At 43.4% G+C, this 23,736-nt stretch overlaps 3 protein-coding genes and 1 pseudogene across 6 annotated transcripts; all 4 read left to right on the top strand.

The window, feature by feature from the left end:
- The first annotated feature begins 719 nt into the window (after positions 1 to 719).
- Positions 720 to 4,654, top strand: LOC112877939 (annotated as a pseudogene).
- A 2,464-nt stretch (positions 4,655 to 7,118) lies between these two features.
- LOC112877596 (B3 domain-containing protein Os03g0619800-like) lies at positions 7,119 to 10,669 on the top strand. The gene is made up of 7 exons (XM_025941936.1): positions 7,119 to 7,143; positions 7,906 to 8,034; positions 8,482 to 8,668; positions 8,745 to 8,947; positions 9,144 to 9,489; positions 9,576 to 9,787; positions 10,055 to 10,669. The coding sequence occupies exons 2-7, from the start codon at positions 7,906 to 7,908 to the stop codon at positions 10,298 to 10,300; spliced, it is 1,323 nt and encodes a 440-aa protein (XP_025797721.1). The 5' UTR covers positions 7,119 to 7,143; the 3' UTR covers positions 10,301 to 10,669.
- A 759-nt stretch (positions 10,670 to 11,428) lies between these two features.
- LOC112872744 (B3 domain-containing protein Os03g0620400-like) lies at positions 11,429 to 15,818 on the top strand. The gene is made up of 7 exons (XM_025935808.1): positions 11,429 to 11,566; positions 11,776 to 11,903; positions 12,437 to 12,909; positions 13,012 to 13,210; positions 13,492 to 13,749; positions 15,163 to 15,267; positions 15,564 to 15,818. Exons 1-7 carry the CDS (start codon positions 11,524 to 11,526, stop codon positions 15,816 to 15,818), a joined length of 1,461 nt encoding a protein of 486 aa, XP_025791593.1. The 5' UTR covers positions 11,429 to 11,523.
- A 4,293-nt stretch (positions 15,819 to 20,111) lies between these two features.
- Positions 20,112 to 23,190, top strand: LOC112876425 (putative B3 domain-containing protein Os03g0621600). 4 transcript variants are annotated; one of them, XM_025940533.1, is made up of 5 exons: positions 20,112 to 20,369; positions 20,941 to 21,037; positions 21,325 to 21,784; positions 21,888 to 22,084; positions 22,696 to 23,190. In XM_025940533.1, exons 2-5 carry the CDS (start codon positions 20,978 to 20,980, stop codon positions 22,936 to 22,938), a joined length of 960 nt encoding a protein of 319 aa, XP_025796318.1. In that variant the 5' UTR covers positions 20,112 to 20,369; positions 20,941 to 20,977; the 3' UTR covers positions 22,939 to 23,190. The 4 variants fall into 4 exon arrangements, with proteins under 4 accessions (XP_025796318.1, XP_025796317.1, XP_025796319.1 ...); XM_025940532.1 differs by having other exon boundaries at positions 20,915 to 21,037; XM_025940534.1 differs by having other exon boundaries at positions 20,900 to 21,037; positions 21,897 to 22,084.
- The last annotated feature ends 546 nt before the right edge of the window (positions 23,191 to 23,736 follow it).

The following is a 23,736-nucleotide window of genomic DNA, read 5'->3' as shown; positions in this document are numbered from 1 at the left end:
AAACTAATTCATTCATATTATTTTCTAAGTGATGTTATTGACATTTCTCAGTCTGTTCGATAATTTTTACTATTGGAGATTTTGTACATGACAAGACCATACGTTATTCTGGTGTTAAACTTGCTAGTTCATTTTTAGATGAAGGAATAGCATTGCCTCACCACTGCAGCAACCAAGTATACACATAGTCATTTATTATTACAAATTTAACCAAAAACAGGTTAACACATGGCAAGAATTCAACAAAAAACTTGCTGATATTAAATACTAAACATGTAAGCAATTTCCAATTATGAATGCATTTTATGACTATACAAATACGTCTTAAAAATGTTATATATTTATCTCAAAGGAACCATAGCAGGAATTGCTCTGCTTACATCAATTATTCTTGCCCTTGTTACTACAGATTGTGCCAAACAGATTTCTGAAGCATTTTGCAGGAAAGCTATCAGGAACCATCAAGTTAGAATCTCCCAATGGTAGTCTATGATGTTGAAGTCGTGGAGCACTTTAATAAGGTGGTTCTCCGACATGGATGGGACACATTTGTTGACGCCCATGACATAGAAAAGAATGACTTCTTGCTGTTCCGTCACACGGAGAAATCCTGTTTTGAGGTTTTGATCCTCGATTCTAATGGTTGTGAGAAAGTGTTTCCCTGTACTGGCATAGTAAGCACTCCAAGTTTCAAAGAAACAAGTGTGGATTCTGTTGATATTTCAAGCAGCCCTCGTCATGAGATCACAGAATCATCAGAAAGTGAAAGATTCACTAGGTGTGAGAAGGGTAATTCCTGTCATTGTAGGCAAACTGTAAAGATGGCTGCAACATCCTCGTCATCAGAGTCAGGTTATACTGTTATAAGTATTTGCGTTTACCCCTCGAATTTTACATAATTCTTGTAGTTGTCTTTAATTTTTTACAGGAGACATTCCGTCTGAAAGTGAATCTTTTGAGTCAGATGATCTTCAGACATCCCCAGGGACTGATTATGTTTTATCACGTAGAAGTTATCTATCTGAAGCACAAGAGGAGAAAGTAGTTGCACTTATCCGGGAAATTCAACCTAAGGTTACTGCTTTTGTAGCAATCATGCGAAAGAGTCACGTCCAAGGTCCAAGTGCTTTTCTGGTAAGTTCACTACTCCCTGTTATTAATATTTTACCTTTTGTTGATAGCTGTTGACTTTTCCTTTGTTTTACAATTGATACAATCTTTTTTATTATTCTTGATTGTTAGCTGACAGCACCACATCACATATGTAAACAGGCGATTCCCAAGGAATACGCATTTGCACATTTTCCACATGAACCACGAATATCACACTTCAGAGGCCAGGCAAAAGCAAGAAGTGGCATCCCAAATTCTATAGAAGTTTGTACATGTTTAGGGGGCAATGGTTGGACTTTGTCCGGGTAAATCATGTGCAAGTGGGATATATTTGCCTCCTTTTACGAACAAAGGGTGCGAGAAAATTCGCTTTTACGGTCCATCTATTTCGCACGACAGCAGCTCGTTCCAGGGTTGGAACTAATTCACGAAGTGTTAGCTCATGCCATGGTATATCAAATCCAAACATGGCTTTAGCGGTCGATATTAAGGAGGAACCAACTGATGGTATGTATCAGTTCATAGAAAAAGATTGAAAATAACATTTTGCATTTTTTGTTACTCGTTTCTTATAGCCTAAAACGATTTGCAGAAGAACATGTTTCCTCAGAAAGTGACATGCATGGAGTTTCCAACAAATATCAAGAGGAGGACTCTGAGGGATCTTTTGAGCCTCCCTACATTATATCGTTCAAAAGCTGCTTATCTCAATCCCAAAAGAAGATGGTTGAAGAGAAAGTGCGAGCTATCCAATGTGATGTTCCCATTTATGTAGCAATCATGAACAAATGCAGTGTCAAGATTCGCTATGAGCTAGTAAGTTTTTTTATTTTTTATGAATTATTATTATTATTATTATTTATGGCTCATTAGGTTGTGGTCGTTCTTGCCATCTACTCCTCTTATCCAACGATTTGTTCTTTTTTTTTGCGGGTATTAACCAACGATATGTTGATCTGAACTGAAACGAACCGGACTCCCAAATCGAGGAATCCGACTCCCTGTATCATTGTGATAGTTCCTGGATCAAGCGCTATCACGTACAGAACTCATTTCAGCCATAAGGTCAAACATGGGTTTATTTATTACATAAATCCAAAGGATCTGTAGTACGGAATTTATTACAAGCCTCTCGGCTAGAACGAACAAGCAGAAAGCGCAAAGCGGTAGCTAGGTCTTCGGCCGTCCTTTATCTTCGGGAACCTTCTCCACATGCGACTCGAGCGTAGCACGAGCTTCAATCGTACCATCCGTCGTCGTTGGGATCGAACTCTGGGTCGGATCCTGCATTGTACCAGGCTATCCCTAAGGAATGGGATAGGTTCACGTCACCATCCGAATGCAAGCTTTAAAGTGGACTAGTCTAATGGAAATACAATTTCAAGGAAAAGCTGAGTTTCCTAGCCATGCAACATCATATATATATAAGTACACAAACACTTCTCCAGCTCCGGATCGGGCTCTTCCGGCATCCCGGACTCCCGGTCCAACACACACCTTCTACCGTCACCAAGTCGATGCGAGGACTCTCTCTCCTCGCACCAAAGCTGCCCCCTGGCAGGAAAGTCACTCTAGAGGGAGGTAGAATTCATAAGTAATATTAACTAATAAGAGCAACAGAGGAGTAGGGATGTCCATGACCGAGGACGCGGCTACACGTATAGTTTATACCCTGCAGGGGTTGTACACCTGGACCCACTCGAATCGACACTAGCCGGAGATCAGCCGGCTAATATACGAAACACCGGTCTACAAAAACGTAACTAGGAGTCACGGCACCATCCGGCTTTCCCGGGTCTTGGGCGCATCCTCCCACACGAGGTCGTCCCGGGACTGTGAAGCCTCCCATGCGTCTCGGGGAACGTGAGGTTAGCACCTCCTTCCCCTGCACTGATACTCAATCCTCCCACCGGTTTGGTACCGCGCTTGCTAACCCCGGACCGGGCCCACCCTCATAATGGGTAAGTGGTGTGCATGCTTAATAGATTCCCACAAGTTATAGTTACTCTCACTCGGTCCTTAACTGCCGAAGCAGGCATCTTCATCAAAAGCGTCTCCACCATGGTGGTCCGCGACTGCACTCGTGACGACCTCAACCTTGAAACCAAAAGCTGTACCCGCCATAGGTATACCGTAGGGTGTGCCAAGATACACACCCCAAGCCATCGATCCATGATCGAGTTATGTTTGCCCACTCCCGGCTAAAGCCCTAAACACCAACTCCTGAATAGCATAACTTCATACACGCCAAGACTATCCATCCATTCCCACACATACACATTCAAGGATTGACAAGGCATTTCATATAATAAACAAGTGTGATAGGATTGCAAGGAGTATGGGTACATAAAATAGGCCATGCAGGTTCATCGCAATAAAATCACACACATAGCGATAGCATATCTATTCAAGCAATACCTAATAGGTGTTCAAATCGTAGATGGGCATGAACCTGACATCTCTTTGAAGTCCTCCTGGGCTTCCGAGTAGTCCTGGCCATCGGTCCTGCTCGTCAGCTTCCCTAGGGGAAGGTGAAGCGTTGCGCGGGCGGCAACGGTGGGCTGGGCCAGCGGTGGTCCGTGGGCCGTGTCGCGCGGGCTGGCTCGCGGGAGAGAGGGAGGGGGTGTTGGACTGGGCCGGTACTGCGCATGGGCTGTGCTGGGCCGTGCTCACGGTAGAAGAAAGGGAAATGGTGCTGGCTGGTTCAGGCGGTGGGCCAAAAAAGGGTTTAGAGGAATTAGAGTTTGAATTTGAATTTGAAGAGTCCATTCAAATTCAAATTCCACACATTGGAAACACACAAAATGAAAATCAAACAAAAAAATCCAACAACCAATTCAAAACAAGGAAGATTGCAATTAAATCCGAAAAGACTTCAAATAATCACACTAACATATAATGGTCCTTAGTTTCAAGTTAAATTTACTGAGATCTCGAGATAGAGAGAACTTAATCTTATATTTAGATTCTAACTAAGGCACAACACAAAAAGTTTTTAAAAATCACGATTTTGCACTAACGTAACATTCCAGAAAACTTCGGGATGTTACATGAACAGTCTCAATGTAAACTGCACTTCTGTTTTCATGTGAGAAAAAATAAACATCTTTCCATTAAATCACAGTCGCCCTGTCACCAAGATGTGCATCTAACTTCATTTTCTGTAAAAACATCAGGAAATAAGTGCACGATACGCCGCTGCAAATCTTCCAGACAGAAGGCAAAGTATGGTCCTCCATTACATGGCGAAGTCATGGAAAACCCAGATGGTGATTCGTAGTGGCAGCAGGTGGTTCCTTTGTGAAGGTTGGCCCAACTTCGTCTGTGACAATGGTTTCAAGTCGGTGACATGTCTGTTCGAACTGGAGAAGAACGAGAGGAAGCTTACCATGACGGTCCACGTCATTTTCAGTGAGCTGCTTTAGTCTGTGGTAGAAGAAAATGGCGTCCCCTGTTTTTTCTGTTCGTACTTTGTGCATGTTCTGTACTCTGAAGTTAAACCATGGTTGTGGCTAATCTCTGCAAGGAGTTAGGAAATTAATAAGTCTGGCCAACTCCCTGATGCACTGTTTGAGTGAGGATTTAGGAAACCTATTATGTTTCGCTTGAGATTGCTTCGTTTATTGGAAACCCAGAACTGGGCCTACCGTTTGAGGAACCCAATTTCTGCAGGACATAGGCAAATATATAGAGAAAGGAAAGATACTAGAATTCATCAAGAAAGAAGACGCATCACTTGTGTTTTGTGACATAGTCGTAATTTGTATCCCGAATGAAACAGAAATTAAGGTCAAATCGAAAAGGAAGCACCATGAACGGGCACTTGAGACTTGAGAGGTGCGAGCAAGGAATAACCAGGCGCGGCACACGGACATGCGAGATGGGCCAGCGCACGCGTCTTCGTGAACGAGCCCAGTCACCAACGGCGGCGGCGGCGGAGCAACAAGGAATTTGAATCCGGCGAGCTGGTAGCAAGAAACGAGAGCAGCAAGCCTGAAGAAACATGTATGGCATGTACGTAATGGCAGCAAAATCCTCACCTGTCGTCACCGTCAGGTCTGCAGCGCCATACGAAACGCCGGAACGGGCACTGCCGTAAGCCTTCGGGGCACCGGCTCGCGAGCGTAGGTCCCCCTCACCGTCTCAGCCCAAGGAGCCCCGACGCGCGGGCGCCGCCGGATCGCCGGAGGCAGCGGCTAGACGGGTGATATCTGCAGGCTAGAGCGCCATCCATTGCGGCGGTGCGAGCGGAGATCGCCGGCCGGCGGCGGCAAATATTTTGCAAAACGCCCCCTGATTTGGATCGCGATTAATAGTCGCGGTCCAAATCAGGGATCTTTTTGTAACTTTTCAGATCGTATTTTTATAAAACCTCTATTTTGGATCGAGATCCAAATTAGGGGTCCATTCGTAAAATTCCCGAACGCATATTAGCATAAAGCGCCCCGTCTCCGGCAACGGCGGCCGCCGCCGCAGCCCGCCCCAGATTCCGTTCCAGCCGGAAGCGCAAAGCCCCGTCGTTATCTCAGGCCCTTCACAAGCACGAGATCTTCACTCCCCTGCTCTGCTGCAGGATCCAAGCCAAGCCTCGCGCGACCGGCCATGGCGGGTCTGCTGGCGCGGTGGTGCCCTCCGTCTCCTCCGAGAACACGACGGCAGCGGGCAGCCTTGGGCCTCAGTTTGTTGGAGTCGGTGCCGCATCCACGCGCGAATCCCGGGCCGCGATGACGGGTGCTGCAAGCTTGGGATGTGCGTCATCGGTGTGCCACAACATGAAGGCTGCAGGTACGACAAAGTGGGAGTTTAATTTTCTTTTATCAGTCGTCGGCAATGGAGGGGCGAGCCATGTCGTGCAGGCCGCTGCGGCGAAGCATGCTGCCGCTTCTGCAAACGAGTCTCACGCTGAAGCCGAGGCCAAGAAAGATGCATGTTCTTGTGTTTGGCGCCTCTCGTTTTTCTTCGACGAGCAAGTGTCGGAGTGCTAAATAATCGGGTATCATGAGTAACCTGATTCAGTATATATCCATGCACCCTGTGTTTATTTGCTTGTTTGCCTCTTTATATTCCAATAAGGCAATAAGGCCGGCAGGCGATCTCGATGCCACGCACACGCCCTCCAACTATGTTAATCTCGAGTCGTCCTCTTGTATCCAAGGGTAATTAATAAATGATTGTTGTTTGCATCAAACTAATCTCATTTTCTCTTTACGCCATCGTCGCGTTATGTTGTTATTATTCTCTACTAGAGAGTATAGAGTGCGTACGTGGATTGCTACGGGTAAAGGTCATATCTATACATTGGCATACACTCATACAAAATTTCAATAATCGTACTTGCATTGCCATGATATATTAGGCTAATTACAATGGGAGTTTCATGTCCATGTTTCCAAGAATGCCACATCAACTTTGTAGAAGGATGAAATACCCTCTCTCAATAGAGAGTTTCATCTCACTATTTCATATGCCAACATACTACTTAAATGCTGCAAATAAATAACCAATAGGATTTACTCAATTGTGTGAAGATGAAACGAAACACTCTCAATGAAGGTTTCACACGGTTTCCAAGTTCTTGGAAATGGGTTAATATAGTTTCATCCTCATAAAACTCCGTGAAACTCTTACTTCTTAAATGGTGTGCCATGTCATCCAAATTGCTGATGTGGCAGGCTAATTAATACCATGAAACATCTCATGAAACTCCCATTGTGATTAGTCTTATAAGAAGAAAATTAGCAATTAAAGTGCACTATTCTTGAAGCCATCCCATGTTAAACTGTGCCTATATTTTTGGGCCAAGGCAGTAGTCAAGGTGGCAGTTTGAAAAGTGTGCCTATGGCACTGGAAACGAGACATGCGTTGATTACAAGGCTCAAAGTCTGCACCATTTCTACCGCGGACGACGAGTGCCATAAGTTCCAGCTTTTGGGAGCGCCTAGTAGATTTCTTGCCCATATAAATAAGAGCTTCCTATTGCCTTTGTTTCGCTGGGTTTTGGCCATGCATTGAGCCCCTTGCAGCGCAGCAGTGAGTTTCTTCTCCCAAGTCCCTGTTCCGTTTGCCGTTTAGCCATATGCCTTTTTTTTTACTCCCGTCAGCATCTATACAAACAACCTCTTGCTTCACTTTTGCTTCGATTTTTTTCCCTGCATATAATTCCTAAAAGTGATATTTGTCTGCGAGATAATTTTGACAAGCTTTTGGTTTACTTGGTCGCAGTCTTGAATTTATTGTATACTGTTCTTTGTGTTGAAAATGCCCTTCTCTGAACAGTTTTGTTCAGTTCTGAGTTAGCCTAGAGGCGGCAACATCATAGAAACCCCTTCCAATTTTGTTCTTTGCAGAAGTTCTCTTTTGGATGTTGAAGCAGTAGTTTTTCTTTGCAATGTACGTTTTCTGGTTGAAGGTAGTAGCATTAAGGTCCCGTTCGGATCCAAGTGCTAATGGGTGAAAGTGCTAAACTGTAGCACTAGCTTATTCAGACGGGAGTGCTAATAAGCTGACTCAAGAACTTTAGCATGTGCACAAGTGTTAATATGTGCTAAAGTTTAGCGCTCAACTTTAGCTCCTCCAAACAGACCCTAGGTGCGTAACGCAGTAACAGTATTGTGCCGTTCGACTAAATATACTCTCAGTATCTTGAGCGCATAGGAAATGTTTTTCTACGGATGCTAAACATATTTAGTACTGCGGTGTTTAGAATATATCTGCTATGTTGCATGTAGCCATGTACAGAGCAGTGTTGGTTCATTGATCGAATCTGCATTTGACGGAGGGTTCAAATTTCAGATGTACATGGCTGGGCGAGGTTGCCCCAGGAACAAGTCTTGCCACTGTTACAAAAGATGCGTGGACCATACGGATGGAACGATGAAGTGCCTCCTTAGCCACGCCAACTCCAATCGCAAGCATGGCACGGTAAACTCTTGGAACTTCTTCACGAGTTCAGTTTCCTCTGTACCCAGCATATGCCTTCTGTGAGCGGTTTTATGACCACTAGCTTGGTTGCTTTTACATGCATGAGTGCTAAATGTGGAGGTGAGTATTTGATTAGCACTTGCAGACGTTTGAGTTGAGTTAGTCCTCGTCAGAACATGTTATGTGAACGATGCACTAGGATTTTAGGCATTTACAGTGGGGAATGGAAATACATACTTTCCTTGGTTTTTTTTTGTTTACTGATGTAGTTAGGATTTTTGTAAATACGTTCCATCGTTAATTAATGCACTGCACGAGCGCGGCACGTGTATAAATTTAAAAATATCAACATCATTTCATATTACCCATTGATGATCTGTTCTTGAAACTGCTCTATTTGCAGTTAGACTCAAGATATATAAATGCGTTTCTCTACTTTTGTGGCAGACTATAATTCAAATATTTGGTTCATGCTGTTGCAATAAAGACCCTTCCTGTGCTCCCACCAAAAATGGTATAATGGTTCAAGAAGGAGCTGCAAACTCAATTGATACCTCAAGGGGTTCTAGTGATCATGCCACTCAATCTTCTACAAATGGAACACCTGAATCATTATCTTCGTCTAAGGAATCAGGTTAAAATGTTGAGTCATTTGGAATTCTTCTTCATACTTGTCTTACAGTTGCTCTTACCACTGAAGTTGTTTGCAGAGGATAGACCATCTGAGAGTCAATCTTCCCAGTTGGGTCATAGTAAGACTTTCTCCAAGCTTTGGATGATATCAAATAAGGGTGACCTCACTCCAGAACAAGAAGGGAAAATAGATGATTTCGTCGAGAAAATGCAGCCTCAGTTTCCTGTCCTTGTGGTTCAAATGAAGAAGAGCAGTGCCAAACGTCAGAACCCTGTTGTGGTAAGTGTCTTGGTCCTTTCTGCATATTGGATAATTCTATGCCATTTAAATTGTGTCTTTCTTCATTGTTGTTTATAACTCGATATTTCTGTAAAAACTATATTTGGTCTTTCTTTTCTACATTCATAGTATAGAACATGTAAGGTCCCTCAAACAAATTTCTTTATTGTTTTTTTTCCTGCCTCATTGCTATCAGGTCATTTCTAAGGGTTATGCAGCCGAATACTTTCCACAGAAAACCCAAACCATCACGCTTGAGCGTCCCGGATGTAAGAAGAAGTGGTATCCCAGGCTCCATGTTAGGCCAAACAGAGGTGGATACATCCTGTGTGGGCCTTGGAAAAACTTTGTTCGCGATAACAAATTAAAGGAGAATGATATTTGTATCTTTCAACCAATCAAGGGTCAGAGATTCAGAGTGATTGTCCATCTGCTTGGCAAAGCTAGCACTCATTCCCGCGGTCGGCGTCCCCGTGACTCAAACAATGGTAGTGCAAGGAAACAATCTTCAGCGGCACATGTTCATGATAATTCGAGCAGCAGTATGGCCTCTTAACTCTACTAGAATCAAACACACTGCATATTTTTCACATTTTCCTCTGCTTGATAAAGTGAGATCCTTTTTCAGGGGACAAATTTCCACAGTTGAACCATTGCGCTTCAGATGATTCAGAGGAACCTTCTCACCCTCCTCCCTTCATTGTACTACGCCATACCAGTTTAACTCCTGCGCAGGAGAAGACAGTGGACGAGAAAGTTAAGGCCATCCAGAGTGATGTGCCAATTTTTTTGGCAAACATGAGCGAGGAGATTGTTGGTGACAGCGGTACCTTTTCCCTTGTAAGTTTCTATACATATCCTTCAGACATGCTCTATCATCACTCCCCAGTAGTATGTAGCTCTTGCTTCTATTTTGTTAGATCAGAACCCAGTCTGGTATCATTTTGCATTTTGTTCAACTTTCCCTCCCACCAGGTTTCAGTTAGTATGTGGTATTAACAAGCATGATTTAATTGGAAAGGCACAACCTCTGAATCAACATGCTAAGTATTGCAAATCCATGCATACATATACTTGTTCATTTTTTTTTCTTTCTGTAAAAACTAGGACTTTGCCTCGCGATATGCCACACCTCATCTCCCAGATGGGAAGCAAACTCTGACCCTCTCTCAAGACGGGTGGCGCAAGGCATGGCACATCAAGATGCTGAACCGGCGGATGCTCCCTGGAGAATTGCGCGAGTTCGCCGGCGACAACCGGCTGCGGACCGGAGACCTCTGCCTGTTTGAGCCGGTGAAGAAGGAGATGCTTGCCATGGCAGTCCACATCATTCGCAGCGAGCAGTATGCTTAGCTGGCCTTCTACTGGTGCTGCGGTGTGCTTTGTGATGGGATGGCTCTGCGGCCTTAAGGAAAACCGTGGATGTGTCGGGTTATCTCCCAGAAGGATCAGGGAGCTGTTCTGCTTTAGTGTATGCCTAATAATGCCTCTCAATGCAGTTGCTTGATGGTGCATGCTGCTTCCTGATTGAGAGGCTCTTTCCTGCTACTAGCTAGTTCTACTGAATTTAAGTTTCGTGAAAACTTGTTAGCGGCATCAAGTTCTGTTAATCTTTATGTAACTGGTGCAGCTGTGCTGGATTAGAGTTTTAATTTGTGTCTGTGCATGTGAACATAGCCTGAATGCGTGGCTTGGCACAAAGACTACAACGTTACGTAATGTTCTGTCAGTCGTTAGAATCTGCATGAGTTTCACCGCATTTACCTTGATATGTCCTTGATCCATGAAAGGATAGATGTCGTGTGTTGGCAAGGGCAGCCGTTCAATCAGGGTGCAAACTGGGTGCACAGCACACTGAAGCACTGGATCAGACATGTATGAGAGCTGCTTCTCCCTTCCCGTGTGCCTTGCTTCCGCGTTCCAACTGCTTGCCTCCAGTCTCCTCCGGTCCGCACTCCGCCGCAGCTGCAACCTCCTGGGATCCTCCAACGGCACGGCACAATCAAGCGGGCAAAGATCGGGTGACAGACGGAACCGAGCTGGAAGTGAGCTGAATCGAGCGGGCCAGCAGCAGAATCGAGCGGGAGATGGCGGAATCGATCGGGCGACAGCATGATCGTGAGGCGACGGGGCGGCGCCTTACGTCTACCTCTACGGCGACCCCGGACCGGTCCGACGCTGAAGCGGCGCCTTAATAACCACGCTGTAAAGCATATTTTCTCGTCTTAATTCCCCCTTTACGTTTGTCTGCTCTCGGTGGGGGGATTTCATTTGTTATATCCTTTAAAGCATATTAGTTTTCTGATCTTTAATTTCCCCTTTACGTCTCCCACATTAGTCGCCATAAGTTCTCTCCTACCAGCAGGGATTTAATCTGTTCGTGTGCACCTCTTGGAAGTTCAAAAGCTGGGCTTTTGGGATCCTTCCCGTTCTCTCCCTACAGATGCAACTCTGATGAAGCTGCGATCCTGATGGGGGAATGTTTGCAGAGCTGGGTTATTTAGGTATGGGGAACCTAGTCCACAAATAATAAATTTTGTTGTTAATGGTTGTACCTTGGAGTGGCAAAGGAGAACATGACAGCTTCTGCAGAATCCCTGTCTTCCTTCAGTGAAAGAGGTAAAAATCTCATATACTGCAAAATTACCAATGCATATATCCATCAAGCCGTCTTTCTGTGAAGTTAGTCCATTTTTTTTTAAAAAAAGAGATATCACTCATAGGCTTTGAGGTTTCTTCTCTGTTCTACCATTGTGTCGTACAGCTTCTGTGCGAAGGGCGTTTTCTCTCTGTTCGTTCTCTTGACTTGAAGTGGCTGCAATCTGCAGTGAACATGTTTGGACACGGTTCCCGGATGAAGAAATCTTTTGTTTGCCGCCAAAGATACATGGACCATTTGGATGGAAAGATGAAGTGTTTCCTTAGCCACATGTCTGCTAATTATAGACGAAGCATGGTAAGAGTTCAGTGCCTTCTTTTTCCAAGGTCCATGTCTGTTGCCATGTTTTAGATGGAGAATCCATTTCTGTCTGTAAGTGGGATAATTGCTTACCACTTTGAACTTCCTGCAGTTTGTGTTGTGCTAGCTTATCATGCATAACTGAAAAGATTCCAGCAATATTTGTTATCAAATGAGCGTGCAAGGTCAATCAGATCTTTGATTCCAGGCGTACTATTTCTTCTGTTAACAATCATATTGCGAAAATAGCAAAAGTAGTTTTAAGGTGAAGATGGCTGGTTATTGTTGTTACACTGTTTTTGAAAGATTGTTATCGTTGTTAATCAAACTCAATTATTAGCTAGTTTTTTACTGTCATTTTGAACCTTTTTGCTCGTATTATTATATTAAACATTAGTATAAATAAAGAACGCTTGTCAATGCATTGCATAATAAGCTACTACATAATGTGACTTTTTTTTTGGTAAGGCTCTCGCTGAAGCAGGGTTTACTGTGTTAATTTATATCATGTCTTACTGTTTTTGGTGCAGACCATACCAGACAGGTTCATGAACCATTTCAGAGGAGAGCTCTCCGAGAGCATTGAGATCGAGTCCCCTGATGGCAATGTTTATGGTGTTAAGGTCATAAAGCATATGGATAAGATTGTTCTCCAATGTGGATGGGAAGTATTTATTGCTGCCCATCACATAAAAGAAAATGATTCGTTGCTGTTCCAGCACATTGAGAACTCCCGTTTTAAGGTCCTGATCCTCGATTCAGATGGTTGTGAGAAAGTGTTTTCCTGCTCTGGAATCAAAATAACTACTAATGCCCAAGAACGAGCTGCAGAGTATGTTGATATTTCAGATACCGCTCATGACTATACCAAGAAATTGTCAGGCATCCGTAAAAGATCTACCAGTTGTCAAAGGATTACTCGAAATCATCGTAGAAAAGCAGCAAAGGTGGCGTCAGCAGCCTCTTCATGTGAGGAATCAGGTTATATTGTTGACTCTTCTACATGAACATTGGTTCTTTATTATATGAATGCATGTGAGACATTTAATTTTCGTTAGATGCTTTTACCAATTAGATTCTATGCAGGACAAGACACCGAGGGCACTGCTGGTTATGAGTCGTCTTTCGATTTTGATGACACTGAGACAAATCCGGAGCCTGATTATGTGCTATCACGTACGAGTCATCTATCTGCAGAAGAAGAAGAGAAAGTAGAGGAGCTTATCGAGGAAATCCGACCTGAAATTCCTGTATATGTGGCTATCTTGAAGCCGAGCAATGTCAAATCACAATATCCTTCTCTTGTAAGTTGCACTATTCTTTCTGGTAAATTAAATTGGTCTAATCCTGTAAATACTCCGTTTTTTGGAAATCAATATGTACTTTTTGTGGTATATTTGAGTTTTATGACCAACTAGATAGCTAATAAACTGAAAAACGGTTAATAAAATGCGCATTACCTGAGAGGCAAGACAAGCAACTATATAGAAATGATCATCTGATCTGGAGCTCTAGTCCCTTTATAGTCTCTCCCAACATAGTCATGTTTACTGATTCACCACTGATTCTGTCTATCTGGGATTAGGTAATTCGAAATGATTATGCAGCTGCGCACTTCCCACATAAAAATCAATTTGTCACGCTTCAGCGGCCAGGCAAGAACAAGAAGTGGCGTCCCAAATTTTACATCAGAAAAGATAGAACCGCCTACATGTTTTTTGGGCATTGGTCAGACTTTGTGCACGACAACCATGTGCGGGAAGGCGACATCTGCATCTTCCAACCAGTGAAGAATGCTGGAACAGAGTTCACCATGAAAGTTCATCTAATTCGTAAATCAAAGGTTGATATGTTGGATGAAAATAGAAATTGTCCGGGGGAAGAAAGCTCTAGTAGAGGCAGAATGAGGACAAAGGTGTTGTCGGTCAAAACCCACCGGCGAGCAACGACAGGCAACACGAGGAGCCGGGAGGCTTCCGAGACGGCTGGTGGGCCCGGTCCCTCGGTCAACGGCCCAGCGATCTGGTGCACACCCTGGCTTAGGATTGCTAGGCGTGCCACCTAATCCTGCACCTGATCAGGAAGGTGTGATATACTAAACTTCTGCAAGCACAGACATTCGTAAAGGTTATTCCGAGCCGTGATCGGCTCATCACTCCTCCCCGGTATCGGCTATGAAGAGCCGATTGCATCAATACCGGATCGGATCTCTGGGACAGGCACTATATACATATATCTAATAATGAAATAACCCTGTTTCATAAATATCAATCTAATCCAATCTACGACGACTAAGCCCTCACTGCACGATCGGAACATCCTACACGTGATTGAGCCTAGCAAATATACAAAAGCATCGGATCATACGACTTAAACCAAGATTGCATAAATAACCGGAAAAGCCGATTCCTATAGCAACCCTCTCTCAAGCTACAAGCCGATACAAAAGCATACATCCGGAACGTTCAACTCGTTTGCAAGGCCTAATCATGCACATATCGAACCAAGCCTCTAAATAAACAGAAACTAGCCTTAACAGATCGGATCTACTGATAAAGACAAAACAAGACACAACCATCGCATTCGTGGTTGAACACGATGATTAAGCACACGAGAGCAATAAGCAAAGCATGATCAAGATGCAAAAGGGATAAAATTACTCTATGCGTGCCAAGATAACTAATGCTACTCGCCATCTACAAGGCTTCAGAATGAGCAACACATGAACAGACGAACAAGGGTAATGCTATCCCGATCACGCAAAGCGTGATTGGGGCCGCATGGCGCTTACCCGATGAAAAACCCTAAAACAGGGGAGGCGATGCGCCGAGAGTTGTTGATGAATAATTCTGTTTCTTATTTATTCATGGTACATATTTATAGTCCGTAGACTTGTCCTCTTTAACTAACCCTAACTAAACACGACACGAATCTTAACTGCCTATATCCAAACACACGGCCTTTCTAGCCCCATTCTCCCGCGCAGGGTCCGATTCGCAAGTTTATCGTAACTGCCTTCCAAGCCCATCTTGCTCTATGGCCCACTTCTGGCCCGGTCAGATTATGGCGATAACAAAAGGTAAATGATCTTAAAACAGTAAGCTCCTCTGAAGGTAGACCAAAGGCAAAGGTGACACTGGCAACCCGTGTTAAGGAGGAACCACCTCATCAGGGACCTCTTGAGTCTGATGATTCTGACCAACCTTCTAAATATCCCTACATTTTATCGGGTCATGCTCATTTAAATTGTGAGCAGAAGAAGAAAGTGGAAGAAAGAGTTCACATCATTCAGTCTGGTGTTCCTATCTATGTGGCCATAATGAACAACAGTAATGTTGATACCAACAGCACCTGCATCTTAGTAAGTTAGAAAATCTTGTTTCTTCCTATGGCGCATTTCAGTTATTACTTTCTAGTTATTCATGAAACGTAACTATCAAATTTATTTTCTTAAATTAATAAGACTTCTGAATATACCATTCACTATTTACATTGCCAAAGTTATGATAGCTTATCTTGAGCAGCTAGCATCGCCATGCAAGCCTAATCAGTTAGGAACATAAGATTATAATTTCATTGCCAATTTTCACGTCCCTAGCTACTTGATCAATCAATTCCACAGCTGTTGTAACGTAAACACATTGTATCTTGAAACAGGCCTTTGGCAAGCAATATGCCACCGAGTACCTTCCAGATGGTGAGCAAACGCTGACACTCCTGAGGAAAGGGAAGAGCATGATATGGAAGGTCAAGATGCTCCCAAGGAGCGGTAGTTCGCGTGGGCAGATGCTCACTGGAGGTTGGCGTGAATTTGTCCATGACAACCGCCTTGAAGTTGAAGATATCTGCCTCTTCCAGCAGATGGACGACAAGAGGCTTACAATGACAGTTGATATCATTCGCCATGGCTAGCAATATTGTTCTACCCTATGCATTAGGGTGATAAGTGTCTCGTAGTTCTTTCTGCTGGCATTTCTTGTTGCTTTTGCTCCTGTTACATGATATCCTTTGGAACTCTATGTTGCACTTCAATATTGTAATCGTAATCCAATATATTGTCCTTTGGAGGTACTGCAAAAATATACCTAACAATGTACCAAAATTGGTTAAGTAGGTTGCACTGCACCATTTCATCAATAACATGTGCTACACGTACCATCCTTCATAGAGATTATCATTTTGGCACGCTAGAGCATTTGGATGACAAGAACAATGAAGCCTTCAATTAACGGGCACCATGCACCAGCAATAGCAGGTTTACAAGTGGAATTCAAAATTGTTGAATTTTCCATGCATGGTTATCCGTCAGGCGAAGCCGAGCTGAGCACTCCTTTTAAAATGATCATTTTGGTTGTCTGATTAAGCATGTGAGCCGTGATGACTGAAGGCCAAATAAATGGGAATGGAAAAGAGATCGAAATGCTTCACGTACAACCAAAATTCGTACATTCATGTTACAATGAGGAATTGTACTATGATTTAGTCATGATTTAGAGGGAGGGTAATTGACATGCATCGACTACAAATCCCTATCACAAAGAAACGAAGCCTGCATGCATCAACATATTCCTTTCAAAAAGAAAAGTCCTCAACATACTTGTTAGTAGTGAAGCGTTACTAATCCTGTGCAACTGGATCGTGCTCGTTTCTTGTTTTTAAGTTGGGTTAATTGAGTGAGTGCATGGCCTATATGATCTATGAGCCTGCTGTATACTACATAGTGCCAAGAAACAAAACGAGGACAGCTGCCTGTGTTACGCAGCGCCAGCACCAAACGCTAGCTTTTGTGGCCGCATCAATTGCTGCTTTAAAAGTAAAAAAAATGCCGCTTTAAAGAGTGGAAAATAAGTGCACCTTTTGGGCTGCCGCACCCTTCATCTCCTCGTCCAGATAAAAATAAGAGCGATCTAGTTGATGAAACGAAGGGTGGGGCCTTGGGGTTTTTGGCCATTCATCCCGTGCAGTCTCAGTCCCGCCTTCGCGAGGCAATCTTGGTAAATTTTGGCTCTCTTTTCGGATTTCCTTCTTTAAAGTATTGTCATACTTCGTTCTGAAAAAGAAAAATAGTTCTTCTCCTGCCTACCCTGTGTTTGTTGTTCAACTGTTTGTACCGAAGTTCTGACTGGTTTTTGGCTGGTTAGAGGTGCTGGTGTCATGGTAACCCCGTTCAGTTTTGTTCTTGATAGAGTCTCTTCTGATGGCGAAGCTGCTGCTGCTGCTGCTGCCTTGTGATTGTATTTTGCCACATAGAAGGATATATACCGCATGGCATGGACTAGTGTTCAGTATCTTGTGCCTATCAAATGAATCATTAGGGATGGAAAAATTACGTATTTTCTTACCGCAGTCTGCAGCATGAAGGATATGTTATTTGCATATTTTTTTAAGTATATACAGGGGAGAGATGTTTCATTTTCTGAATCTGCATTTGACATAGCCTGCATATTCCAGTTTCACATCGCCGGACGAGATTGCTTGAAGAACATGTCTTGTGATTGTTGCAAAATATACTTGGAGCATTGGGATGGAAAGATAAAGTGCTGCTTCGGTCACACGAACTCCAATTCCAAACATGGAATGGTAAGTTCCCGTCAAGTTCAGTTTCTGCTGTACAGTTTTATATACCTTGTGTGCATAGCATATTAATGTGCTCTACACTGACCGTGCTTATTCGCCACCATGAGCTTTTCATATGTTTCGTATTAGTTTTCATGTGAAAACGATGATATAGGTCGTCTCTTCGACATTTTGAGATTAGTATGAATTGGCATGTTGCAATTTGATATGATCATTAATATTGGCTGAAAGAAGCACTTGAATAACAAATTTAACAAAATTTCTGTGTCTTCTGTTGCTTATCTTGTCCCTGAAACTTCTCGATCTGTCTGAACCAATAGTGTTCACTATTATTTATGCAGACCATGATTCAAATCTTTGGTTCTCCATGTTGCGGGAAAGATTCTTCCTGTGCTGGAACTAAAAGTACCTCTAGTGTTCAAGAAGGAAGTGCAAACTCCGTTCCTACCTTAAGCGGTTCTCATGATCATGCCACCTATTCTTCTGCAAGTGAAAGACCGAGAGGCCACAGGGGAAGCTCCAGCCATCGTAATAAGATGGAAAAGAAGGCTGCAGCATCCTCGCTGCATGAGGAATCAGGTTAAATTGTGAAGCCATGTGCATTTCCGCATCATACTTTTTTTATTGTTGCCGCTTTTACAATTTAGTACCTTAACAGGAGAAGGCAGTCTATCTGGTTATGAATCTACAGAGTCAGATCATGTTAAGGCATTCTCGGAGGTTAATTACGTCTTATCGGGTAGGTGTTACCTGACTGCAGAACAACAAGAGAAAATAGCTGCTATTGTCAAGAAAATTCAACCTGAGATTCCTATCCTTGTGGCTCAAATGAAGAAGAGCAATATCAAACGACTTAGCGCTAATCTAGTAACGTGCACTGGTCTTTTGGGTAGCTCTATGCCATGGAAGCAGTCTCTTCTTTTACTTGTCACTGCATCAGCTGAATACATGCTGGATTGGATTAGTGCTAGCTTAGCCTTTTCTTTCAACCTTTTAAATTTAGTTTCTATCTATCAGGTCATTGCTAAGAGCTATGCAGTTGATCACTTACCTCAAAAGAGCCAGATCATCACGCTTGAACGCCCAGGAGGGAAGAAGTGGCATCCCAGGCTCCATGTTAGACCTCAGGGACGTGGATTCATGCTATCCACGCATTGGCCAAACTTTGTCCGTGACAACCGATTGCGGGTGAATGATGTATGCCTCTTTCAACCGATTACAAGTGAAAGAGGATTCAGAATGATGGTCCATCTGCTTCGTGAATCAAGATCAAGGACTCCCTCCCTGGGCAGGGACGCTCACGGCTTGAGCAGCCATGTGAAGAAAGAAGTGACATCAGCAGTGGATGCTCATGAGAAATCAGGACGTAAGGACACTACCCACTTTCAGGTTCCGGCATGTCGTAAATTTTGCATCCTTTTACTCTGTCTGATGAAGAACAATCCTTTTTCACCAGGAGAGAATAATTCCCTGTCGTCGGACCGCCGTAAGCGTCGGGTTATGGAAGAGCACCACGTACTCGGCAGTGATTCCGGTGGACCTTCCAAGCCTCCTCTCTACGTGGTACTCGGCGGTACCTGTCTAGAAGATCGTGCAAGAGAAAGTCGAGGCCATCAAGCCTGAAGTGCCCATTTTTGTGGCAACCATGAACAAGAACACTGTTGGGTGCTGCAACGACAATGCTCTCATCATAGTAAGTCTCTATATGCTTCAAGGATGTGCATAAAACCCAAAATTTAGTTCTACAATTCTGAGCTGTCTATTGGCTGCAACTATTGGTTGGTCCGACTCCCTTTACCTGTAAACAGGACTTCAGCGACGCTGCTTAGTATCTCCCGGACGGGAAGCAAGCTCTGACGCTCCGCCGGCGGAGCAGGGCGTGGCCCACAAGCTTGCACAACCGGCTGCTGCTTGCCACCGGAGAATGGCGCGAGTTTGCCCGCGACAGCCGCCTGGAGGAGGGAAACCTCTGCCTGTTCGAGCCCGTGAAGAACGAGAAGGGGCTTGCCATGGCGGTGCACATCATTCGCGGCGACCAGTGCACCTAATTGGCTGGCTTTCTGATGGACTGGGATTTGCGGTGGCATAGCGACCTGAAGAAAAATCGTTGATGCAATTTGCTCTCCTAAGACGTGGTGGCGTGTCCTGCTATTGTTACACCTCAGCAACTCTCCGATGCAGGGGGTGGCATTGGTAGATGACTGATGAGGCCCTCACCTAGCTATTGGTTCACCGTTTCGTGACATACTTTCTTTGCTCATAAATACTTAAACTTTTTTTAATCTTTTCTGCTGCTTGCGGAATTTTTTCTTTCTAAGTGGAGGCTGTGCGTAGTGGCTGAGTGAGTGAAGCTGTAATTTTTATTTTTATTTTCTTGCTTGTCGTTTTCCCTTCCACCTAATAAAAATTCGGCAAAACTTACTTAGTTTTTTGTGATCTTCGAGTTTTCACTTATTATTTATTTTACTAATATTAATTGAGGCTCTGAAACCGTTAGTTCTCAGGTGACGTAAAAAGATAAATTATAGCAGTACAAATTTTCATAGGACCAGAAACTTCCAGAAGTAGGGGGTACATGCTTATCAGCGCTTGCCACTTGGCACCCATCCGATGGTGATGACGCATAGATCCAGGGTCTCAGGTGGCGCGGCCCCTCCGTTTCCGGCGCTGTACGGCCCGCCGTGCCTTCACCGTTCCGCGGGCTGCCGCCGGTGCCGGCCCTCGGGCCCCCAAGTCGGTGGACGGCCACGTGTGCGTCGCCCTCCCCACCATCTGCATCTTCCTTCCTCGACAAGGTCGCTGCGTCCTCCCAGCGGAGGGTACCGAGCGCGAGTGGTCGCTTCCACCTTCCGCCGCCTCCAGTCTATGCTGTCGGAGCGCTCGCAGGTGAGCCATTCTTCGCGGCTTTTGCTGTTGTAGATTAGTCTTCGTGCTTCGACCATCCTGCTTCACGCATCCTTTGGAGCAACGGAAAAGCTGAGAAATTCAAAGGGTTTGTTTCTGTAGGAAAATATTCTATGAAATCCTCTATGCACAAAGGATTCAACCTCCAGAATTGCTCAGAAAATTCCTATGATAGAACGCTTGTTCCGTATGAATTTTGGAGGGTTTCTAACATGAGATCCATTGTCTTGGGAAAATTCCTCTATGCTTTTCTATATTCTTAATCCTGTGCATTCTCTCTGTGCTCCAAACTCAACTGGGATTCGTGCAGATTTTATGTACTTTTTCCATCCGTAGACAATAGGATTCTAGGTGTCAGGACTTTCTAATCCTGTGTTTTCCCATTTTCTGTATTTTGAGAATCCGGTGTATAAATAGGCCATTACACTACCTAAAAAGGCATCACAAAGTCATGGAAAAGGAATGTAGCCTTGCACAAAATATTTTCCTAATTATTTATTTTGTAATCACAGTATTTCATACACTAGGTGAGTCTCGACCATACCATGAACAGTTCTTGTGCAAGGTGCGGAGAGTGAGATTTTTGGGATATGGACGATCGATGCAAGTACTTCTTCAAGGTTATGATGGGTGATTTTCGAAGTCGAATGGTGAGTCATTCTCATGGACTTTCTCTGTGCTCCTCAGTTGCTCTCAGTTGGTATGCGAGAGGCTGAGTTTCATACCTTCTATTGTGGCTCATTCGTTTCTTCTCGGCATGATCAACTCCGACTAAATTTTTCAAAAGCCCAAAAGCATTTTAACCCTTGTTACAACAACTTGGTCGTGCAAGTTCTTTCCTTTTTATTTCTTTGCATTGTAGTTGTACTTTACCGTTTCCTGACATCATAATAGTTTTTGGCTTTAAAATCAATAATTTCCCCTCTTATCATTGCAGACCATACCAGACAAATTTGCACAGCGTTTTAGGGATAAGATCCGAGGAAAGATAAAGTTGAAAGTGTATAATGGAAGCACTTGCACTGTTGTAGTTGCCAGACATCGGAATAAGTTAGTTCTCGAAGCAGGATGGGAGGCATTTATCAGCACTCATGACATAAGGCTGGCTGACTTACTTGTATTCAGATACAATGGAAATTTTCAGTTTGAGGTTTTGGTCTTTGATCCAAGCTGTTGTGTGAAAGAGTCCTCAAATGTTGCTCAGAACTGTTGCGATCATGTCCAAGTCCAGCAAAGGCACAGAGATCTTCTTGACATTTCAAGCGACTCTGGTGATGACCAGGAGCCCATGCAATCATCAGGAAGTGAAGATCCAACTCCAGCTGAAAAGAAAGGCCCAAACCAGAGCACTAAGAAGACCAATACAAGTTCATTAACCTGCCACCTAAATGCACCTGGTAATAACAGTACTTACACTATCATGTGCAACTGTGCATAACTCATTTGCAGATAAGGTTCAATTCCTGTATCACACTTCTCCTTTTGTTTTGGGCACTGAAGAGTTTGCAGATGTTTATTCCTCAGAGAATGATCAAGAAATATCTTCTATGACTAGTTACATCTTCTCACCTTTTACACATCTCACTCAAAAGCAAAGGATGAAAGTGGAAAAGAGAGTCCAGGATATATGTTCTAGCATCCCCATATTTGGGTCTGTCATGACAAAATGCAACATTACTCGAAACCCTCGCTATCTGGTGAGTTTGATTTTCCCATGCTTGAATTTGTTGGAATTAATAGGATAAGGTATTTAAATCCATGACCATGTAATATATGAGCCTTGCTATTCTCAGATGGAAGCAGAGGCCATCGTAATTTTCTGCCATACTTCTAACAGGAAAATTTTTATCCAGAACATCATTTGAATGTGGCTATTCCTAGGGGACATCCTTATGTTTAATTGGTCCAAAAAATACTGTATTGCAATCAGGGTTTTATCTGTAGGACACTGTAGGGGAAAGACCATTATGCTCTCAGCTTAATTCTACAAATTTTCCATAGAAAATCAAGAAAAATTGCACGGTTAGCATTGTATTCATTTTTCAAGAAAATTGGATGAATTATATACAATCTATGCATGGAGGAAAAATGTCAAGAGAAGTGAAGAAGATGAGAGCAGAATGGTCTTTCCCCCTTTCGTCTTTCATATAGACAAAACCATGATTTTGCAGTGCCCTAAGACCATTATCGAATGTAACTACATAAGAGTGTCCCATGGGCAAAACCATGTTTTATTTGTCTCGAAGAAAAAATTTCCTCTCTCTTTTTGAATTATTAGTTTTAAACATTTCTCAAACTCTGTTACCAGGGCTTCTGTAGAAAATATGCCAATCAGTATCTTCCAAGTGAGAGCCAAATTCTAAGGCTTCAGCAACATGGAAAGGTGTGGCAAGTGCTCCTTCGTGCTACCAAGAGAAATTCGATACGGTTTTGTCGTGGATGGAAAGAATTTGTAAGTGACAACAGGCTGCAGATAGGTGATATATGCCTCTTTGAACTACTGAAGAACGAAAAAATGCTCGCAATGAACATCCATATTATTCGGAAATAGAAATTGTTCATAGAGGTGCATGTCCTGTTGCTGGGAGTGTGTTTCTCCCTTTTAGCAAAAGGAGTGTGTTCGTGCCCAGCTGTTGGCAGTCCTTTTTTACTTAGTTCTACAGTAATATATAGGTTGCAGCCAAACTTGGCTCTGGAATGTGAATTTTTTTCAGCACAGCGTATCTTCTATGTGCTTCTATGACATTCAGAGTTTGCCCAAAGAGCCGCTCCAAGGCTTAAGCTGGTTGGTTTTAGGCCTCAAGATTGTTTTCTCTTCAGGCATTGTGAATTTGGTCATTCCAGGAATGTTTGAGGCACTTGCATATTTACTTCAGGATGTGGCACGAAAAGGGTAACAATGCAGGTGACAGATAAATGAATCACTGAGCAGTATCGTGTTTGGGCCACCGGGTTGTGGCTTGGGCAGCTTTTGATTGAACCCAAACGGCTTAAAGAAAAAAAAATTAGAAAAACAACAAAATAAATTTTGACCAGTACTAGAACATGTGGATAACGAGTTGGAAAATGCCATGATTTTTTTCTTAAACACGTAAGAGAATTGCAAATCATTGTATTAATAAAAAGAAATGATCCAAATACATACCGAATCTACGGCTAGGGTTAGTTTTGGAAAATTCCATGTTGAATCCTCTAGAAATCCATGTAATGGTATGAAGGGGAAAGAAGCATATTACGTGAGGCGTACTTACAGTATTACATCAATCCATTGCATGTAAAAAAAATACAGTAGTGGTAGCAATGCACTGTAATAACGGGTAGCAGGTTTCACACTGAAACTTTTTATTAA

Source organism: Panicum hallii, chromosome 9, assembly GCF_002211085.1.
Source record: "Panicum hallii strain FIL2 chromosome 9, PHallii_v3.1, whole genome shotgun sequence".
NCBI lineage: Eukaryota > Viridiplantae > Streptophyta > Magnoliopsida > Poales > Poaceae > Panicum > Panicum hallii.
The sequence above is the reverse complement of the archived record's forward strand: the minus strand, read 5'-3'. Positions and strand labels throughout refer to the sequence as shown.